We start from the raw sequence: 22,306 nt of genomic DNA on the forward strand, positions 1-22,306 counted from the left end.
TAAAGATTTTGTTGTTTGCTGTGCGGCGCAAACTTCAAAACATCATGGCCACGGTGCGCGGTTCTTGGCGGCGGCTGACCCGATGAACGTTCAGGTAATGTTTACGACGGATTTCAATTCAGTCATGAGAGAAAGTTGGCATTAACCCAATAGAAAAACATGTAACAACAAACTCGCAAGAGCTACTTTTCGGAGACGCCCTCTTTTGCCTGCATCCGCACGCTACTCCGCCAACAGATAGCTGCGTTTCCACAGCTAGGCTTGTGTGATACCGGAGTTATACGGCCTGTGGTGGGGGTTCCCAGACACTTCGCACCAAAACCACTTCGCACCATACCATCTCGTCCCATACCATTTCGCACCAAAACCACTTCGCACCAAAACAACCTCGTACCAAAACCACTTCGCCCCAAAAGTCACGTCGCCCAAAACCATTTCGCCCCCAAAACAATGCCACTTTGCCCCAAATTTATCGCCACCCGGTAAAGCTGAAAATAACCAACAACTGCTATCGAAGTTTCCATCACCTTTCTATCATCCCAGGACACAGTGAAATCTTGAAATTGTACACATTTCGAGAAAATGACATCGTGCGATTCCGCGCACGGCACCCGAGTTGTAGCATTGAGTAGTTTGCGTGTTTCTTCTTTCTCAGTCTACTGTTTATGGTTTCATGCATCAATAAATGTTTCCGTGGTAGCCAAAATAAGTTGCATGTAAAATCAACGTTATGATACATCGTGGCATCGTTGTTTTAGGACGAGTTGATGATATAATACTTTGGGCAAAGTGGTTTTAGTACGAGGTGGTACTTGGGGCGAAGTGGCTTTGGACGAGGTAGTACTTGGGACGAGGTGGTTTTGGTGCGAAATGGTTTTGGGCGAAGTTGTGTGGGGCGACCTGGTGTTGGTGCGAAGTGTCTGGACCCGTGGTGGGAGGCCGTATAACGCCGGTATAATGTAATGTAACGCCGGTACTAACACACAGCCCTGCCATGCAGAGCTAAGTAAGAGTGGCTGTAGCCTGTCCAATATTACAGTATTTAAGGGAGGGTGTCCCATTTCATTTTCAGGATAAATTAACATTGCAATACTTTTTTCCACAGGAAAGTCAGTCACTGCGAAACACAGAGTCAGAGGTCAATGCAACCCTGTGCTATGGCCAAGAAGGGTTCCTTTCCAACCTACACTTGATACCAATAGGGCCGTTCACAATTTGCCTGAAACCAACTCGCCTCATACCAACTCACCCGAAATCATTTTAGTTATCAAGTTGGTATCGGGCGAGTTGGAATCAGGTGAGTTGTTGGTTCTGGGCAGGTCGGAAAAGCTGCCAGTTAACTGTCATCCGGCCAAGCATTAATGTTAATACTGACCAGCAAGATCACATCCTCTTGGATGCTTGATTTTCAATATTACTGTTGCAGAAATGCATAATTGTTGTGATTATATTTGCAGACTTAAGAGCTGAGTATGAGTCTCATTTTGAAATTGACACTTTAGCAAGCTGGCCCCGTACACTACAGACTGATGAGTTTCAGTAAGCTGCCATAAGAATATTGTCACTCATGAGGAACAAGCATATATGTTGAATGTGTACAGCTGGCTAGTTGTAAGTGGTCCAAAGTACAATATAGCATAGAAAAGACATTGCCAACTCTGATGTAATCACATTCTTGAGCATTTTGTTCCAGCCAGACCTCACAACCTACAATTGATCACAGCTCACAGCTTTGCTACTCATGGTGCAAATCAAGTGCAGACATAGGTTCGAGGTCTGGCATGTGACACTACAGGTAAGATTACTGTATGGCCTACTTGCATAATGGTGCCAGCTGACTTTGGTACAGAGGGATTCAAATAGTGTTCGTACTTATAACTCTACATGTACCTCTCTACCGTTTTCTTTAGTCCACAACCAAACTTTTTTTCTGTTCTCATTAACAGGTACATTAAAGTAAAATGACATAACTGATCAAGACAACGTATCCAATCTGAGATGATAAGAAGAATTCTTTTGACTCTTTGCTTTTCTTTGATTTGTATATATCTTTACACATTGTTTGATGCAAACCAATTTTCTGGTAAGTTAAACCTTACTTGATTGATGTATTGCACACAAATTTCATGAGAATGTAAATCGTTTGAATGAATTTGTTACATATGCCTGAAATAACTTGGTCAAAGAACACCAGTATGATAAACTAAGAGACCTGTGCAAGCTTAATGATTACTGTACTTCAAGCACACTTTACCTGTGGTGTTCACAAGAACATCCATTTCCAGATGATAATAAAAGTCACAAAAATCCTAATGAAATCAAAAATGTCATCAAATGATTTAACATTCTCTGCTTGAAATTACAACTTGATTCTATGAGAGCTGATCTCTCATGTTATAGTCAGTTAGGCAACAACTTGATGAGATGAAACAAAATTGTCAAAATGGTGCAAAATGGATCATAACTCTTTTTCTCGATAAAATTGATCATGTTGCCAATTTAAATGTTTTGAGATATATGAATCTTTTATGATTTATGACTCTTATTAGTAAAAATAGTTTACTACAATATGCGTCTCCTACAAACTCACAAAGACCCTTATCCATACAATAATAGCCTGTTTATCCTATTTCCTCTGTTTCCCCTTTTCTTTTTATGTGCAAAACAACATGAAATGTGTGTGTACTGCATACAGAAACAAACAACCTAGGGTACCTAGATGTGATCACACCATAATGCCTGTACTTTTTACACAATTGCCTTCAAATCTTCTGTAAAATCTTAGTAATCATAATTTAATTTTTGTAATTTCTGCAAGCAAACCCATGGATATATTCATTGTATTTTACTGTAATGTGTTTTCAGTAAGTGATAGGTTTACATGGCTAGTCAATTTAGATGACTCATTATTCATTCTATTTATCAATTTCAGCTCAGTTCGATGTTCTGCACATTCTTTATCACAAAAGCAATGTGTCAGCGGTATCAACAGTAAGCTCAAAGACGCATCTTGATGCAACACATCATCATGGCAGACATCTGTTGGGTCACGAAGATGTCGTTGAAGAGATTCCAAAACCTGAGGTTTGAACCCATTCAGTGTTCAGTGTGATTCTAGCCTTTACTCTGAAATGTTGACAGTGACTTGTGATTCTACAAATGCACACACAAGCAGTGTGAGGAAAAGGTCAACATTATTTCAATATTCCACAGTAATATTTACCTTTATGTGTAAAACTGCACAATAATTTTGTTCAATGATATTTTCATTCACAAATTACCCATACTTTATACCAGGTACTTGTGTGCAGCAGAGATAAATTAATCACATCCTGGGTGTAATTATATGGTTTATTTTCCTCTAGAGCAATGTGTTAGAAACCTGAAGCAAATATTTATCTTGAATTGATGCATAAATTTAGTCTACCTTTCTATTAAATGAAACTATTAGTATGTAATATTTAGCCTATTATACTGATGTGTTTGCAAGAGAGAATGCAAAACAAAAAACAAAACTTTGCATATTGTTCTGTACACAATGGTATGAAGACCTTTGCTTCTAATTTTGTCATTCAATTTTCTTAGTGGTATGGATATATATATGATTTTACCAACTTAGATAAACAGGATTGACTGTTCAACTGAATTGTTCATTTCACAGCTGTCATACACAATTGATGGAGAGGACTTTCCCAATGATATCGATGGAGGAAGTGTCCTGACATACAACGTACATCTGACCCACTCTGTAGAACGTGAACACACTCAGTGTGTAGTTGTTTTCAGGGTAATTATCATGACTTTCTGGAATCTACAAATCAACACTTACACATGAATAGACATACACATCATTTTCTGTCACCCATGTTCTTATGCTGATGGAGCTGATGGATGATCTACTTGTCAAAGATCAAAGGAAATGAACTAAAGAAAAGATATATTGATTGAAAATCTCCATGTAAAGGCCATCATAAACCAAAAGGGACCATGGACTGTTGAAAACATACACAGCAAATGAAACTCATCACATTTTACCTCAAACCCTCGTTCCCCTCCCCTACATGAAAGTTTGGAGGTGAGAAAATCCAATGATGAAATCATGATTGAAAATTTCTTGGAAGTTTGTCTGTTATATATTGAAAGTTTTCAAATTACATAATATATTTCAAAACTGCCTTAAGTTTATGTCATAATTGTGCTGACACGCGTAAAGTTTGTAGAAAGACCGATAAACAAAGTACAGAGAATCTGGGCACACGATTTCAATACTGGGGCCATATCAGATCTTTTGATTGTTACCACTGCATACTCAACAACAGTATACTATGTTCAACAGGTTGACATCCCATTCAGTACATTCTCGAATGATACCCTGAAAGTGAATTTTTCCAGTGACTTGATGAAAGACAGTCCTGATGATAATATCACAATGATACCATTGAATGGTACAGTTGAACATCTTACAAGTCTTGATCAAGTAAGAGCTAGCTTTTTTGTTTTCACTGTCAGTAAATTTGGACTCATCAAAGATGATGATGCTCATTTGTATCCCTCAACTGTTTGAGTTTCTGCATGATCTCTGATCTCTGCATGATTTTTGAGAATCAGAGTGTGTCAATTTCTCTTTGTATTGCGGCTGAAGTAAGATACTCAGCCACTATCTTCCTTTACATTGCCAGTGTTCGCAACATGCAACAAACTGTCAATGTGCGAAAAGTTTTTGAAAGTCATTAGCCATGCGTGCAAATTGAATTTTTCACCCTAAAAATTGGTTTGGCGGCATTGTCTGATCGATCACTTAACTGCAATTGCCTTTGCACTATTACTTCCGAGTTCTTGAAGCAACCCGAGTACTCTGGACATTAGAATGGGATTAGACAATTGGAACCTATACACACTGAAGTGTGTTTAGAAATATTCTCGTGACATCCAAACTTGTTTACGTTGAATAAAAGTGTCACATCAGGTGTTCATCTTTGTGTTTTTAGTAATATATTTGCATGGCTAATCAAGTTTTGCTGTGGCTAATGTTTTTGGCATGAATTACCTGTAGCCACACCCAGCAAACCATGGCTAATTTGAAAAAAATCCTAGCCGAAACACTGCTTGCTTATCTCATGAATATTGAGATTACTGAAGCAAATATACAATTAAGCTAGCTCTATGGTTGTGATGTCAGATTTCTAGTTTATTTAAACTCAACTTGTTATCTTAAATTATACTCTATTTGATGCTTGCATATGATTATATTTACTTCACCAAAGCACACCATGTTCAAAATAAGTGTCTCTACCAAAGTCTTACTCTGGAAATCATCACAACGATGTTGCAAAGTTTTATATTTATGTTTCTTTCTATTATAGGTCAGGTTTACTTTCAATATTTCACTACTAATGTGGATAAACCTAACTGAGCCTTGGAAACGACCTGACTGTTGGTGGACTCCTTCCAAGGAGTGTTACCAGACAGACTATCTTGGTAAGGTTTCATGCAAGTACAAAGAGTAGTTTTGTGTAACATTTCTGTAAAGAGGAAAGTTAATCTGTGAACAGAAATTACTTATGTGTCTGTCCAATTCAAAGCGTCATACTGCTGATGTTCACAGCTGCCCTTTGCGAAAGAAATACCATAAATATTTATTTCAATAACTTGTTTTCCGTGTGTTGCAGTCATATCAGCTTGTACTGATAAACAATTAGTACAATACTTATAGAATATTACTGGTAAAAAGGACCAAAATTTCACACAGAATAAAATCAGAAATGTACTTTGATTGAAAGTGACACTGTAAGTGAAGTGAGTGAGTGAACTGAACTGAGTTCACTGTTGATACTTATAAGTTGTTTTGTTTAATAAAATAATTGTTAGGGATACGCTATGAGTCTTCTTGATCACAGTCATTGATAGCCTCACTGGCTATGTGTACTGTAGGGATAGCAGTATAGTGAAGTGGAATGCCACATCCGGCAGGAAACAAGTCAATGTGTGTTCCAGGCTTCTGTCTGTGCTTGTACAGCAGCTCCTCCTGCTGAGCCTGTCTGCACACTTTGCGCTCAGCCAGTGACTCTTGACACAAGTCATGTAGGTTGCTATATATTGCATACCAACTGAATTGATGTGCCGAGGCCATGACGTGCAAAGACACACTCACAAGTGCTGTTGGATTGTAATGATGGTAACTAATAGTTGCCGTCATTACAATTCAGTGGACTGGGCAATGGTGACAGAAATGTTATTCCTGAATGTACAACATCACTGGTTCAAACAACTAAACTATGTGTCTTTGCTCACCACTGTGCCAGAAATAATGACTCAAACTTAGTAAAACTCAGGAATCTAATTGTTTCTCCTTTGTTAGACTGCATATTCTTTGATGCATCACCACAGCAGAACTGGGATCCAGCATACTGCTACCGTATAGACATCTATGACTGTTTACCAGCCAATGCATCTTCAGAATGTTTCTTCCTCGACACTATGCAGTGCATTGAAAGACTCAACTCAACAACAGAAGACATTTCAACTCTACTTTGTCCCAAAGTCAAGGAGACCAATTGTATACAAATCAATGATAGGGGCTTGTACTTTACTGACTACAACTGGACACAGCCAACTTTACCACCTCCAAAAATTCCAGACAACATTGTTGTTGAAATGTGTGATATGACCTCGTCAGAAATCTGGCGTAAGTAAAGTACTTTTAATATGTTTTCCACACACATTGAGTTGACCCTGATGGGTATTATCATTCAAGGTCATGATTATAAAATCACTTTGGTCACATAAAATATTGGTCCTAAAATTGTCCAGTTTGAACATTTAAATGCACTATTTCCAGACAATCCCTTGAAAACAAAAGTTCATAACTAGTGGTTGCACTTTTGTTTGGAGAAACATTAAATCAGTCTCCTTTTAAAATTGTGAAAAAAAATTAGGGTTATCTTAACATTTTGTTTCAACATTCAAATCTCACATTGCACAAGAGTAACATGCATTTGATAATGAAGTGATGGCCATTCTCTGTGTTAATTATGATTTTCCTAGAGAAAGAAAATCAAACAGTGAAAGCGGTATGTTGTCTTCAGCTCAAAGTGAGTCAAAGCTGTAGGGCAGAATGAGTTGAAACAGTTTAGCTGTAGTAGATTTATTTTTTGAGCCTGTCCAAAAGATATATCCTTGATCAGAATCAAGAAGGGGTTTCATATCTCATGTGTATGCAAGAGCATATGGGTATCACTTTTATATACAGCACAGCAGACACTTCCATTTGACATTAACTGCAATGCCATTCTCCTGCAGGCGAGACAAGAAGAGTCAATGGTACCTGGTTTGAAACCTCATTATTCATAACTCCAACTGACGAGAATGGCTGTCGCTTGATAGAGATGTCACCAATGGAAGAAACAACTGGTCCGCCACCAACTATAGATCCGTACATGGGATTACCAACTACAGATGAATACAAAATTGCCAAAGAATGTCTGAATATCAACACTACTGGATTCTATCATCCATACATACCAACTATCTGGAAGAAATTTGATATAGCACTTTCATTTTCAGGTAAATATATGTAATTTGCATCATGTGTAGATCAACGCAAGTTTGCTGAATCAAAAGAGGAAAGGTATAAAAATGGTGTACCAAAAACTTAGCCAATTTCAGTATAAGTTTGCTGATGATTTGCTGATGGTGTGTAAAATGCAACATCAAGACATATGTAGCCCAGGTTATGTTTTGTTTCTTTTTATGGTTTCCATGCTTCAACACTGCCTTTTAGCAGCAGATTCTGAAAACAAGATTAACATAACTCACCTAAAAAAAAACAGGAACTTGGCTTTGTGAACTTCTAAATGGTTGTCTAATCAGTGGTCTGTTTAACCTTTGAAATGTATGAGGTAAGTATTTCAGTGACATATACATGCTACTTTTACACCATAGAGACTGTATATGCAACCCATGGAAGAGATTCTGCTGCTAGCAGGTAATATGTCAAGCAACTGACAGTGATATTGGCACAAAGTATTCACCTAGATCAGTGATCACATAAAGAGTTTTTGTATCTTATTATATTTGTTTTGATGGTAGCTTTACAGTCTGAGTTGTTATAGGGTAGCCATCATGAATATATCCTTACAGAACCCTTTTCAGCAGTAAGAACTGATTAAATATGGTGATTAAAGTTCAATACCAATAGCTAATAAGTTTTAGTGTACAAGGAGAAGTCAAAGAATAAAGTACGGTAGTTTCATACAATTAAGACAGGTACATGTATCTTGTCATGTGCTATTACGATTTATTTGTCCTTTATTTCTTTGACTATCATTGTTTCCTCCATAATATTTGGGATTTTTTCATTGTAACCATTATGATATCAATCTTTTATGTATCGGTAGGAATGATCATAAATACAGTGGAAGTTAATCAGAAATTTAATGCAGAAGTGAATGCTGACATCACTCAAATCACGAAGAAACCTGCAGATCAACTTACACAAGCGTCAGGTATGTTGCAACACAGAGAATCGTTTTTACTTTCTGCTAAGATTGACACAAAGTCTTTAAAATAATTCCTACATCATTGAGAACCTGTCAGATATTTGTGTTCGAAATAGAATTGTGCATGAGAGCCATCTCAGCTTTTTGCATAAGTTGTTAAGCAATAGAGAGGCCAACTTACATGTTTGTACAGCAGGGGATAAAATCCAATTTCATGGAGAAAGTTGTTTTATTAAGATTGAAAGACCTGGATAAATGATGTACTAGGATCTTTGTTCATATTTCTCCTACACTCTAATATGGCATTCTTTGTACACTGAGAGGAATGTACACTACCACAATGAAAAGGTAACCTTTTTTCTTGCCGGCCAAACTGTCTCAAATTTGAAACATTTCAGAACCACTTTGGAGCATCCACAGGTAACTTTTTATGCCAGTGTTCGACCAGAGGCATTTTAATGGCCTCTGTGTGAACAGCACTAAATATTGACTGACTGGCTATCAAAATTTTATTTATACATTGTTAAGCCTGTATTATGCCATGATAGAGGAGCTGTACAAATTCCTGGCTTAAAGGCGGAGCCTCCCTTTAAAAGGAGGCCAAGGTATGGCGGCATTCACTGTGTAAGTGGACGCCAAACAGGCAACATGGGGCACACGCTCCAGAAAATGCCACTTTTTAGTTTTCCCCGCCACAAAAACACAGACAGACTGCCAAGCAGTCAGTGTGAAGTTGCTGCCAATCGAACTGTGAGGTTATATTCAAAGTCTAACGCGACTGGAAGACAATTTTTAGGAAATTCAAGCGTTTGTGGTGGGGAATCAATGACCGTTGGCGATTTGAACCGACCGTCAATCAAAAGCTTGCATAAACTATGTTTGCAGGATTAGCAAAATGTGACAAAAGGTTGAGATCAGTTTGTGTAATTAATGTTATAGAAATCAAACATCGTACTGGCCAGGTGTTTGACTGGGAGGAGAACTCCACTAATGCGAGAACCTGGGATTGAAAAGTGCGGCCTTAAAGTATCTTATGAAGGGGATCTTTTGGTATTGAACTTGAGGTCAGACTCTGAGGGACCTTTGTGCAGAAAATCAAATGACATTAGTGTAGTTGTATGGTGTAGCATCAAACAGGAAAAGATGCATGTTATATGTGTTTGTACTGCAGTAGGAATGTGAATTCCATTGTGACTCACACTGATTTGACAAAGTCCTTGTGGTCTCATATTTTCACAAATAATTGGGCCAGAGATGGAGAACGTCTGCTTTAAATTTTAAATTTTGCTTAAGCATTACTTTGTGCATATCAAATCAAAGTTTTCTTTACAAGTTGAAATATTTTATCTCTTTTTTTATACAAAGTAGTGTTATTTTCCTCTTTTTTTTATTTCAGCTTCAGTTGAATACAAAGTCAAGAAGCCAGGCACAACTGTGACAGCAACTCAGACCTTCTCAGAGAATAAGAATGCCCTGAAACATGAACAAATTGATTACAAGGTAGTGTTGAAGGTATCAGAATGCCAGAATGGAGGTATTAGTTTAACAATCACATGCAAAGAAATCAATGAGGAACAGAAGATGAACATCACTACACCTGAAGATGACATCGTTGTTGTTATTGGGAAAAATTTGATAGCCACCACAAAAATTAATGAAACTTACCCAGGTCCAGTTCCTTTGATAAACCTCACGACAGTCATCAGTGAGAAAGAGCCTCCAAGATTTGAATTACGCAAGGTTCAGACAAAAACGGATCAGCTGGAGCCAATCTTTGATGAGATTGTGGTTGAGTTCAGTCCCTTTATTAATTTGTATGATGACGAGAATAACCTATACGATCGTGTAAGAATAGAATTCTCCTTGAGAACGCTTACCAATGTTGAACCAGATGATGTACTTGATGTTTCAGCCAAGGCTGAGTATCTTGAGTCCCCAGAGGGTGGATTTACAGGTTCACACTCATCCAAACTCACAGTAACTGAACAACCAACTGTACCAGATATACCCCCTGCTAAATCATACATAGACCCTGATGCCTTGGATGATATTGTGTATAATTTCACTCTGAGGCACACTCTTGAACACACCCTCTATGATATCTGGATGGAAGTGACCTGTCCTGATTTGGTGACACTGAATGGCACCAGGAACCTGGAGTTCATCTACATAGGGATTCAGCCCAACACAACTGAGGAAGTAGAACATACCAGTGCATGGGATGAGAAATTCACACTCGGTCCGAAGTATTTCATCCATTTAGTAGAACTCACGCCAGAGGTAGTTTTCAAAGGACAACAAACTTTCCACATTTGGGACAACTCCATGAAACCCCATCAACAGTTCTGGTGTTATATTGAGCTATCGTATCGCAAGGAATGGGATAAACCAATAGTGCTGCCGTACATAGCTGGATACAGTCCCTCGCTTACTTTTCCACAACCCACCTATGAATTGTATGGCAGAGATATACAGGTGAACATGACCCAGTATACGATGCCAGTTGGTTCAAATGCTACCTATATCATGAACATCACATTTCCTGAACTGACTACACAGGTAACCAGATATTCTTCATGTGACCAACACTATTTTCCTTGTCAGTCTCCTGCATCCCCTGTATGGAAAACTGAATTCAAGAATATGTGTCCCATGATAAATACCCGTAATTGGCCACTGACCATCAGCCCAATATGTCACAAGGATGTTAATGCTATGTTTTCATGGCACATGTACTTGGGTGCTTTGATAGCCGGTGACAGAAAACATTCTTATAGTTTATAATTTCTTGCTGATGATTTAGATAATAAGCTAAAGTGCAGAAAACATTTTGAATCATGCATATGCATTTCAGGGCTGTAAAACAAGACTAACAATAACCATGACATATTTTGCAAAGGTTTTGAAATGCTTGTACACTTAAATGGTTTTGAAACTTAGGTAACATTATTATTATGTGCTAGTGTAATTGCATTGACCAGTACTTTAGAACCATGGTAAAATTTACAGGCAATATGGTGGGCCTCCACAGAAGCAATAATTCTGTCCACAACACTATTCATCAACAGTTTTGACCTGAGCTTTGCAATTTCTCCATCCTCCCAGATGACTGTATCAATCAATTTGCCACCAGCAGTGTTAATGCTTTGGTATGCACTGATAAGTCACCATGGAACTAACTTACAACTGAACAACTCTACAAATACTTACCTTGGTACAACTGAAGAGGACATTGGTAAGAAAATAAAGTCTCATTCAAATTACTGACACAACATGTGTCACCACATGAAATGACTATAAAAAATCGTCAAAATGACTTCTTTAATATAATTAATGGAATAATTGATATTTTAAAAAAGTGATCATATGTACAATCATCATAATACATTTCTCGGCAAAAATTCTTTCGTATTCTTTTTTCAAAAGATTATACTTTACAATCTGTCATTAATCTGATTTCAAATAATATAAATATAGTATTTTGATGAAGTCCACAATAATAACCCAATGTAAGTGGTTTATTTACAGTGTATCAGTACATGTATCTCATGTGTACCATAGCAGTCTCTATATTTTCTATCAATCTAGGTAAATGGAATACAAGTATCCGTACTAACATGCTGATGAATTTTGGTACAGTAATTAATCATGCCGATAATGTAGCTACATTTGATGGTAAGTCCTGCTGACTTTGTGAAAGAGACCATTACACTTTTGTCAGTCATAACTTTAATATATTTTCCAATATTCTTGCTCTGTGTGTACCGTACAGTTTGTAATTCTACTCTAAAGATCACATTGACCATGTCCAATCTTCAACTTTTCAGTATTTGTGTTTGTGCAATATTTACTATTGACTGAAGTTTAGTCATAGACAGCAGAAGCTTCTACAAGAAGAAATTGCGTGATTATGTTCTGTAGAATAAACTTGATGGAAATATCAAAAAGTTACAGCTGTCGTCCCTTCATCTAATGAACATGCTCATGTACTGTCACGTAGCTTCCAAGAGTAAGATTCTCAAATTGTTTAGGTACATGTAATACAAACATAATACCTGAATTAGAAGCACATCTGTATAAAGTAAAGAAAAATACGACTTTTTGCAGCAAAAACACATTTATCAAAATTTTCTATATGTAAGTGAGCATAAACTTAGTTTACAACACCTCATAATTGAAGCAGTTAAACTTTCCTGATCTTGCATTGCCAATAGTAGAATCTCTCACAGCCCTTGTCGGCTGTGTGGTGTATCCTTCGCATATCCTCTACAGTGCTGTGTAATTTTTCCCACCAACATATCAAAATCAAAAGCTGCATAGCAAACAAGGGTTCAGAGTTTATACCAGTCTCTCTCTCTCTCTCTCTCTCTCTCTCTCTCTCTCTCTCTCTCTCTCTCTCTCTCTCTCTCCCCCCCCCCCCCCCAGGTGATAACTTGATGGTTGAATTCAATGTAGTTTTACTGGACGCACCTGAAACAGTTGTCAAAGATGCAGAGTTCAGTCTGTCAACTACAGTGTCCTACACCAATGGTGAAGACATGGTTCAGCAACAGACTATCAAAGTTTTGGAACCTGGGGTGACAATGAAATTATACATTACAAATTCCTCTACAACAGGAGACCCCGGTAAGTCTGTGACTTTATCATTGCACAGTCCTTTGGAGTGACTGTGATCATTTGTATGCGTTATCTATGATGTGAGTAAGATTGCAGATATCTACTCTCAACTAATAGCACAATTATAAAACCTAAACAGTGGTTTACATCTAAGAGAATGTAAAAGTGACCTTTATCCTATTCAGACATATCATGTATTCATGGTCAATGTGATGATGTTTACAATTTTGACAGATTTTTTGATTTTAAAATCATGATATTTGTATTATTCATTATATAAGTTTTAACAAGTATCCAACAGAGTATACCCTGAAAATCTAAAGTCTACAGATTGCCTCCTACTTACATTGAAAATGGGTTTTAGATAGGGTCTTCCAATTGCCTGAATGCACAGAAATGTTGTTAGCTTTGTCAGCATGCACTTTTCTTGCCAGATGCCCAACAAATTGACTTTCTATCTCATCCAAGGGGGAATTCATTTCCTCTACACTTCCCTACTTTCACCAGTTTCAAAATTTTTTGAATTGTTTGGCAAGTTTAATGGTAGATCCCTGCTGTGGAAGATCCAACTAGTTTAGAGTTAAATCATGATGTCATTGGTCAGCACTGGCACTGGTAGGTCAAGTTTGGTAGTGTTCAAGTTTATGCATACAACTACAGACACAAGTTTGGCATCCCAGGTAACTTTTAACTATAGCAGAGTATTTTTTTTGTTACACAGGTGATGTTTTCCAATACAAAGTGACCCTAACCCACACTGAAGAATCTCAAAGCCCAGCTCATCATGTTCTCATTGATATTCATCTGCAATACATGGAAGTGTACGCTGATTTCTTACCCAACAACCAATCAAGAGCACCAGAGACTCAAGTGTTCCATGAAGTTGGCCCTCTGAAGGCCGATGAAATCTTCCAGCTCTATTTATATAAGTTGGAACTTGGAGAAATTATCGAAGGAACATTCTTAGCACAAGTGTCAACCAAACTGACAACAGGTATGAGTGAAACATTAGCCATTTTTTAGAAGGATTTCTTGATTGCCTTTAGAACTGTTCAATAACATATCCCCCTGTCATAAATTTGCTATATTACAAAATTGAACTTCATACAGTGAACACATAAAACATTGTAAACTTGCCTACTGTTAACTATAGTAATGTGATTTCTTGAAATTTACAGGTATTGCTCTGCTAGCAACAGCTGAGGTTGACATCTATAGCTTCTACCAATGGGGAAGGCTGTATGAGATATCTCTAGCATCTCTTAATGTCGTCAATATCAGAAATGCCACTCTAGAGTTCATTGGGACCTCAGAGCCGGCAACACTTGACAGAAATGTACTCGTCCATGAACAGGCCACGTTCAAGTACAGAATCCCACTTCCACCAATCCCTACAGAGCTGATAGTTAGTGTGAGATTGCCCAAGTTTGAAACGACACGGAAGAAATGGCTCTTGGACTATCTAAGGAGTTCTGTACCAGACCCATTACCAACAGAGTCTGTTTTCATTGAGCAGGGATGCCTAGGAACAGAAAATCTACTCACCGAGGATTGTCATTGTTATCATTCAAATAATCTCAACTTTACATTGAACTTGACTCAGATAATGACAGCATACACTTGTGAAGAGCTTCAGACTACTGCTGGATGTAGTATCTCCATGGCAATGACTTGGCCGCCACTGTCAGGTTATAGTAATGCTGGCAATGATACAGTGAGTGGTGGGGCAGAGAACAGAACATCAAATTTTAGCAGTGATAATCCTCCAACTTCACCAACAAACATAAATACAACCAATCAAAGTGTTGGAAAAAAAACATCAGAGGATTGCCCCTTTTGGTATTACATTTGCTACAAGACAACCATTGCAAGTTGTGAAGCGACACGACTGGCCTCGAACTTGACCTCTCTGAGTGCTAGAAATGATAGCACCTGTACAAACAGCAATGACACCTCAGTGAACCAGACACAGACAGAAAACTGCACAGAAACGAATGAAGTTTCCTGTCAGATGGTAGCATTGCAAGTCTGTGATACCATGCTGTACAGGAAGTGCTCAAGACACAATGAGACACTGATAGATTCAGCTATCTGTCTCTGTCCAATGAAAGCTACAACAGGTGAATTTGAATTCTTGCTTCAAAAAGATGACACCGCATATTTTGTACCAGATAGATAGTATTTCCTAACTCAGCCATATCGGTAAACTTCACACAAGGTGTAGATGATTTACTCTTGAGCTACATGACATTGAAGTCTTTCAACATTGCAATTTGATGCTGTTCAGTATTACGGATAAAACCTGTTGATGTCAGCTACATAGCATCAGGACAGATTTGTGGGCACATGAAACTGAATGGCTCAAGTAATCATCTAACCTCAGGTTTCTGCCAGTTTCAACTTCTGTGGCCCTGCAAATTGTTTTTTTTGTTCACCTTCATATTCTCTCATCCAATGAGACAGTAGCACAGCAAACTAACTTCCTACAATCAAACAAACTAGATTAATTATTTTGACCTCTCAGTAATCATTATAGTAATAATTACCAGTATGAGCCTCCACTCTATGTTATGACTACAGCTTTTGTAATTATTACATGTAGTTGTTGTTTTGCTCAAAGTAATAATTGTATGATGTCTTGTTCAATGTTTTTCAACAGAGAGCCCTAATGTTGTCACTGAAGTCTCACAAGACAGGCAGAGGATAGTGGACACGTACAACCTGTGTGTCAACCGGACAGACACTACCACAGAAACAGCAACAACAGCAGGACGTTCAGGGATAGCTGGCACAGATGCAGCGACAGGAGGTAATGGTACTGCACCACCAGCAATGCAAATGACAGGAGGACCAGTGGATGATGGTGTAGATGAATGTGATTTTGAAGAGAATGTTATGTTTGGAATGGCAGCAGTAGTTCATACCTCTATGACTTCCACCAGACCTGGTGTAGTGTGCAGTTTCAAAGGTGGCAACTTGCATGACCCCATCTCACCAGGTATACCAGTATATTTATACTTATCAATATGCATGCAGATACCATTTAAAAATCACTATTTATTTTATATTATTGACCTGCACAAATAGTGTACTTGTGTTCATCTTCAGTTGTATATGTATTTATATAAAATTTTAGAAAATTTTTTCTCCCGTACTCATTTCAAAAAATCACTGACTCAGAGGAGTTTCCATAAACGATATTGACATGATTGTGTGATATCCATTGAATAAATGAAACACATGGAGCCACATGCAAGAGTTGATTTGGCCAATTAAATTGGTGCTACTTTTAGATTCATCAAATGTTTGTGTAAGAGGTAACTTCATATGTAGGACTTACAATGTATATGTTTGAATGCCAAATGTAAAGCACAAAATATTAATTTAAAAGTGTGTTTTGGTAGCAAGTTTTGATGAAGGAAATCCATTATTTCCATTGTGGAAGATCTGTCATCACAAGATCCAGTCAGTTACTTGTTTATACTATTTTAACATTTTCCCGTTTTCCAGGTGTAATTTATCATTCTCCGATTGTACCAACAAAGAGATTCAGAGCAGGAGATGAAGTATCTGTTATTGTTACCATGTTGATCCTTGACGAACCTGAAGTGGTACGTGGCAGCTTTCTTGAAGCAAATTTTACTTCAACTTTTATCTATGAAACTATACCAGTACCACCGCCTCCAATGTTCCAGGAGAACTGCACCTGTCATGAAAATGAATTCTCAACCACTGATTTGTCTCTCAGTGACTGTAGATGTCCGAGTATCAAACTCTACAATGCAACTGAGATGGATTGCAACTGTACAGAGATTATCGAGGCCCATATGATAATAATACAGGGTTTTGGATGTGACTGTATCAATTTGTGCCATCAGAGGCACGACTACTTCAATGCCTTTGGCAAGGAAGAGCAGATCAGTAACTTGACATCTTTGTGTGACTGTGCCAGCCTCAACACTGCATTGAATTCAGCCGGCAACCGTCAGCTCAGAGAGCATGTCCAAGAGTGTCTTTTAGTACATTTCAATTGGTATACTTGTTATAGTTTGCCTTACATCAAAGACATTGATGTTGAGGTTTGTGTAGATGTCAATGAACTCAGCTGCCAGGCCATACCAGTCATACCATGCACATGTCAGCAAGCCACAGAACCAAACCAGTATGAATGTGCCTGTAGAAATACCTCGTCCTCAAGTGAAAATTCAGACTCTGTCATCCAGTGGAATGCCACAACTGGACTTAGCCATGGCATCCTTCACCAATCATCTTGCCTATGTGAGAACTCTGAGGGTTGGCCACGGCAGTGTAACTGCACAACAGACAACACAGCTATCATGGATGGACAAAGATGTGTCAATGAAATTAAACCCAACTGCTCCATGGTCAAGAAAGCTGTTGAAGGAGTTGAAGCAGAAACCAACTGTTCTTGTAGCAGATTAAATCGAGATGTTGCGTATAATGCTACTGTACTACTCAATAATACTGATGAAACAAATAGTTCTTCAGCTACTCCTAGTGGAGAAATGTCTCAAGAAGTCACTGTCACTAAGTACAGGAAAATGTATTATCTTAACTGTAGTTGTCCAGATGTTGGGCAAGATTTTGATGAATTGGAAGATTTACGGTGCAAATCACTGCCAAAAACCTACCAAGCTACAGACTGTAGCTGCTTTGTTCCACTAGACAATGTAACACAGTCGATACTAGATAACTGGGATTACAATGCAACTGTGAAAGACATAGCTGAAACAAGTATGGCCGACCATGTTGTCGTTGTTGAACCAGAATTGGAGATTTCATTCACTAGGCAACCAGAACCTGAAGTTGTTGACCGTCTTGATGAAGTCAAGTTTGATTTCAACGTTAAACACACCGGAAATTCTAACGGTCCTGCATACAATTTAACAGTCACCTTATATGCAGTGAATTTCACACGCATAACAGGTACAGGAGCTCTTACACCACAAGCTGTAGTAACAGGTGAACTCTGTTCAGAGCCATCTCACTGTAATGTAACCTACAACAACCATTTAGGCATTTTTTATCTGAATTTTCTACCAGTTGATCCACCGGACTCAGCATTCTCTGGCACATTCACACTGATCGTTAAGAATCACATAGACTTTGTTGCCAATAGTCTTATCACAGCGGCTGCCATTCTGAAGTACGATAGTTGTTCTGTAGACTTTCCTGGCAGGAAATATGGTCCCATCTCAGATGACGACACAGTGAAGATTGATGCTCCAGTTCTCAGCAGTTCGCTTCACAAATCTACGGCTTACATCTATCACATTGAAGAGATATCTGGTCCATTGCCAAAGACGTTCTCTATTGGGGACATTATGGTGGTTCAGGCTGAGCTCTTTGTACCAGAAATCACTCTGCACATGGTAAACCTATCAATTGAATCACCTTTGCAAGACTACATTGTCAATTATGGTGATGCGTTTCTGACCAAGAAAATTTCAGTTCGTAATGACACTGAATCATTCTTCCTGGAGAGTGCTGGACATGAGGGTGAGGTTTATCCACCGTCACCGTACGACACTGCTGAGTTCAGAAAGGGAGGATTCGCTATAGGAGGAGGTCAGATTATGCATTTATTAGTAAATTAACAATTCAGGTTCTCTTTCATTAACTTGGTAACAATTCTCAAATCACTATGCCTTAGTTTTGCCACATTTATGTAACTACATCCTGTGTAAAGCATTTACAAGGATTACTTGATATTGCAACAGATGAATTTAATATTGTAACTTACCCAGGCACAATGCTTTAGCTCTGTTACTGAAAAGGCACAGTAATATTAACCCAGGTATAGTAATATTAACCCAGGTATAGTAATATTAACCCAGGTATAGTAATATTAAAGGTATACAGTCACCTGTAATCTAAATATGCCCATGGTCAAAGGGCGTGTCCCTTGGTATGCAAAAGGTCAATGTGAGGGTGCTGTTTTTAAAAAGCGGCCACCCGCTTAAAATCTGTGATTGGTTAGGTTTTCTCTTTCCATGGTAACTGTGGCAAAACTAGAGCAGGTGACAGTAATATTAACCCTTTTAGCCCTTTTTCTACTACCAAATGACCATTGTATTGTGCTTAACTATAGAGGCAAAGAATGCATTGATATCGAGAAAGTTTTGCAGTAAGTGTTGCAGTAAATGTTGGTAGTTTTAAACTCTAAATTTATCATTAGCTACATGTAGTAGCTTGCAAGGAAGCCCTTCTACTAATTGTTTCTCAGTATGCAGGTAGATAAGATTTGATGAAGCTAAAAAAGTGAAAGATCTGAGAACTTGAGTGAAGTACCTTTGCATCCTATATGTTAGTTCTGAAATACATCTAGAATACCCTTGCTGGTGTGTGAATTTCAACATAAATTTTTAATTGTATCTTTGTAGGTGTCCTTGTAAGTGATGCAAACAACACAGTGACTGACAACGACTATGTAACGATTCGCTTTGCGTTTCGAATCAATGATGTTGAATACTGGCAGGATGATACAGAGATACCATTCACAATGACTTCAGTCTATGTTAGTGATTACATCAGTGAATTAATTACACTCACTGATGCAGAATTAATGCTCACTGTTGTTGAACCCAAGCTGAGCCTTCGGGCAGAGGTAAGTACTTAGTACAGGTAGCTTGTTTGTCTCTTGAAAGCGCATCCCATAGTCTATGGGAAATATTAGCCTCCACCTTTCCCCATTCATTCTTGTGAGCTTGAGACTTAAAAATTTAACTCAACTGTTAGGCCAGTTATTATTTATTAGATGAGTGGATGGTAGTTAGTGAGTGGTGTAATTATAATCATTGGGGTTACCGTAAAGTATTACTGTGATATAATATACATACATCAAGTGACAGATTGGAAATCATGTTCTTACATTCATAAACTTTTTGCAATTGGTTAATCAATTCTTCAATATGCAAATTAATACTATAGTTATTTATATTACCTTCATGATGTAAATTCATACACATGTACAATATACACATGGATTCATTATGGGATGCTTTTACACATACCAATGTGATTAATAATCAAAAATTCATATTGTCATGGTCAATCTTGTGTATCACAGCTGGCTGTAGCCATGCATATACACTGCACAAGTACTGTTACTTTGTGACTTGTATTGTGTGGAAGCAGTGATTACATGCACTAGCACTTGCAGGTATTTGATATTTTACCAAGTACCTTGCAATACCAAAATGTACACACATTAGAATACAACATTTTCTCCAGCTGCTTCCTTGAATACATGCACAGTGTATAAACTCACACAACGTATGCCATAAATTTTTTCCTCATACTTTGATGCACTTGTAAGAACCAATTTAGAGTTTTCAGCATTCAGGGTTGATGTATCAGAAGGACCATGACAAATGGTGCAACATACATGTAGTTGTCTTGTTGTACAAAGCATATTTAGCCAAGTCAGGTTATTGTAAACTATGCTGTATTACTTGCTAGGTGTTAGATCATAGCTGGCAGTTAGAACAGGTGACAGCAACTAGTAGTAGTTACACATGTGAAGTTAACACATGCTGTCAGGATGAAAGTTGTGAGGAAGCCAGAATATGTATAACAGCTACAGATACCATGACAGAGTGTGGTACTAAAGAGTAAGTTAGCCATTTCAGATCATTATTTTTCTAATTACTACCGGTAGTACTGCAAACTACATGTAGCAAAAGCCACTTGTTATTCTGTCTTTGCTCATCAGTTCTCAGAACAATAGGTTTAATATTGTTTCTGTGATGGAGGCAGGTCATAATCAAATCAGTAAGATTTAGTAATGTAGTTTTCAGAAATTCATAACCTCAGGAAACAATGAGTTACATGTATGTATCATTACAGACAGTATTCTGTACATTCCAAACAAGAAAACTGTAGGATCACCATGGTGTTCATGTGAATAAAAACCTAAAACAAAGAATGTTTGCAGACTGTAAGCTCTCCCTGTTCAATTTGATGTTTCAGATGTAGATGTTACAGTGGCTACTTTGAGAATGAGAGAGATACATGCACAGCTGTTGGGAGAATTGCTGGTGATATCATCCAGTATGGCTTAACTGTCACCCATGACCCAGAGTTCACAGGTCAGTATAGCAAGTGAAGCCCAAGATATCTGATAATTCAAATAGTTTTGGTTGTAATGTAACAATGTGTGCATCTGTCTTACAAGGCTGTTTCTTACATATACCTCAACCAGATTCTTTCAAACAGTGTAAGACAAATATGGATGAGAGACAAGATACCGTGACTTCCATGCCAATATCAGTATGTTAAATTATCTGACGAAGATGGCTGGCTGACTGTCATTTTATCATATCAGACTCTCAATGTATCAGTCATTGTGATTTCCTTCAAACTTTACTCAAGGAAAACATAGTATAATTTATGACATGCATACTAATATCCTCCTCTTTTTGTCAGTTTTTACACAATGATGTTATTATGTTAATCTAGGTCAAGTCATCTATAGCTGCTCAGAATAATCCTAGAGAACTATTTTATCGCTATTTTTATTTTTTTAATTCATTGAGTGAACATAGAAGCTGAAAACAAAAGACTTAAAACGTATGCCATACACCTATTCTCATTTCTCTCATCTATTTTAAGCCAAGATATTAGTATAATAAACGAGACACATTATTACCAAACTATCGGCCCCTACATAATTCATAATAGGTGATATTAACATGGACAGGGTGAATGTCAGTTCGGTATATGTAACTACATGCATGTTTGTCTATCTTCAAGGAAATGCATTTGATGTTTTAGTGAGACTACACTCTGATCTGGAGTCTGATCTCTTGGAAGGCGCACACTTTTTCAGTCGGAAAATGACAGACTTCAGTATCATGAGTCTGCTGTCCTTCCCGTCTTTGCTACAAACCAGTGACAATGACTTTGAAGTGAAGATACAACGATTTAATCATCCTGACGCATGTGAGAGATTTAAGATTCCATTCAGGATCAGGCCAGAAATTGAATCTTACCCTGCTATGGAATGGTCTTCCAAGGTTTGTAATTGACACTTCCATCACAGGAATAATACCTGCAACAATTTTCTGTCGTAAAATAACGATCTTTAGAAATATTTTCAAACCAGAGAGGGAAAGCAGTTGGTGAAGCAATACCAGACAACTAAATTGATTATCAGTGTGAGAACTTTC

General features: G+C 37.8%; 1 protein-coding gene across 2 annotated transcripts; it reads left to right on the plus strand.

The window, feature by feature from the left end:
• The first annotated feature begins 26 nt into the window (after window positions 1–26).
• Window positions 27–22,197, plus strand: LOC139139809 (uncharacterized). Of its 2 annotated transcripts, XM_070708742.1 has the most exons (21): window positions 27–94; window positions 1,947–2,083; window positions 2,933–3,084; window positions 3,662–3,787; window positions 4,337–4,477; window positions 5,364–5,478; window positions 6,359–6,685; window positions 7,300–7,563; window positions 8,397–8,504; window positions 9,895–11,057; window positions 11,604–11,733; window positions 12,087–12,173; window positions 12,924–13,124; window positions 13,837–14,109; window positions 14,294–15,235; window positions 15,775–16,113; window positions 16,626–18,704; window positions 19,520–19,743; window positions 20,598–20,749; window positions 21,108–21,226; window positions 21,891–22,197. In XM_070708742.1, the coding sequence occupies exons 2-21, from the start codon at window positions 1,999–2,001 to the stop codon at window positions 22,163–22,165; spliced, it is 7,302 nt and encodes a 2,433-aa protein (XP_070564843.1). In that variant the 5' UTR covers window positions 27–94; window positions 1,947–1,998; the 3' UTR covers window positions 22,166–22,197. The 2 variants fall into 2 exon arrangements, 1 of the variants encoding a protein (XP_070564843.1); XR_011553883.1 differs by lacking the exon at window positions 20,598–20,749 and having other exon boundaries at window positions 21,891–21,911.
• Window positions 22,198–22,306: the final 109 nt, after the last annotated feature.

This window comes from Ptychodera flava, chromosome 9, assembly GCF_041260155.1.
Source record: "Ptychodera flava strain L36383 chromosome 9, AS_Pfla_20210202, whole genome shotgun sequence".
Lineage (NCBI taxonomy): Eukaryota > Metazoa > Hemichordata > Enteropneusta > Ptychoderidae > Ptychodera > Ptychodera flava.

Excerpts from the sequence above, each read along its gene's own strand:
- LOC139139809 (XM_070708742.1), top strand. The coding sequence starts at position 1,999 with ATGATAAGAAGAATTCTTTTGACTCTTTGCTTTTCTTTGATTTGTATA. Across the intron at positions 5,479-6,358 it reads TTACCAGACAGACTATCTTG|ACTGCATATTCTTTGATGCA; the intron begins GTAAGGTTTCAT and ends CTCCTTTGTTAG. Across the intron at positions 13,125-13,836 it reads CTCTACAACAGGAGACCCCG|GTGATGTTTTCCAATACAAA; the intron begins GTAAGTCTGTGA and ends TTTGTTACACAG.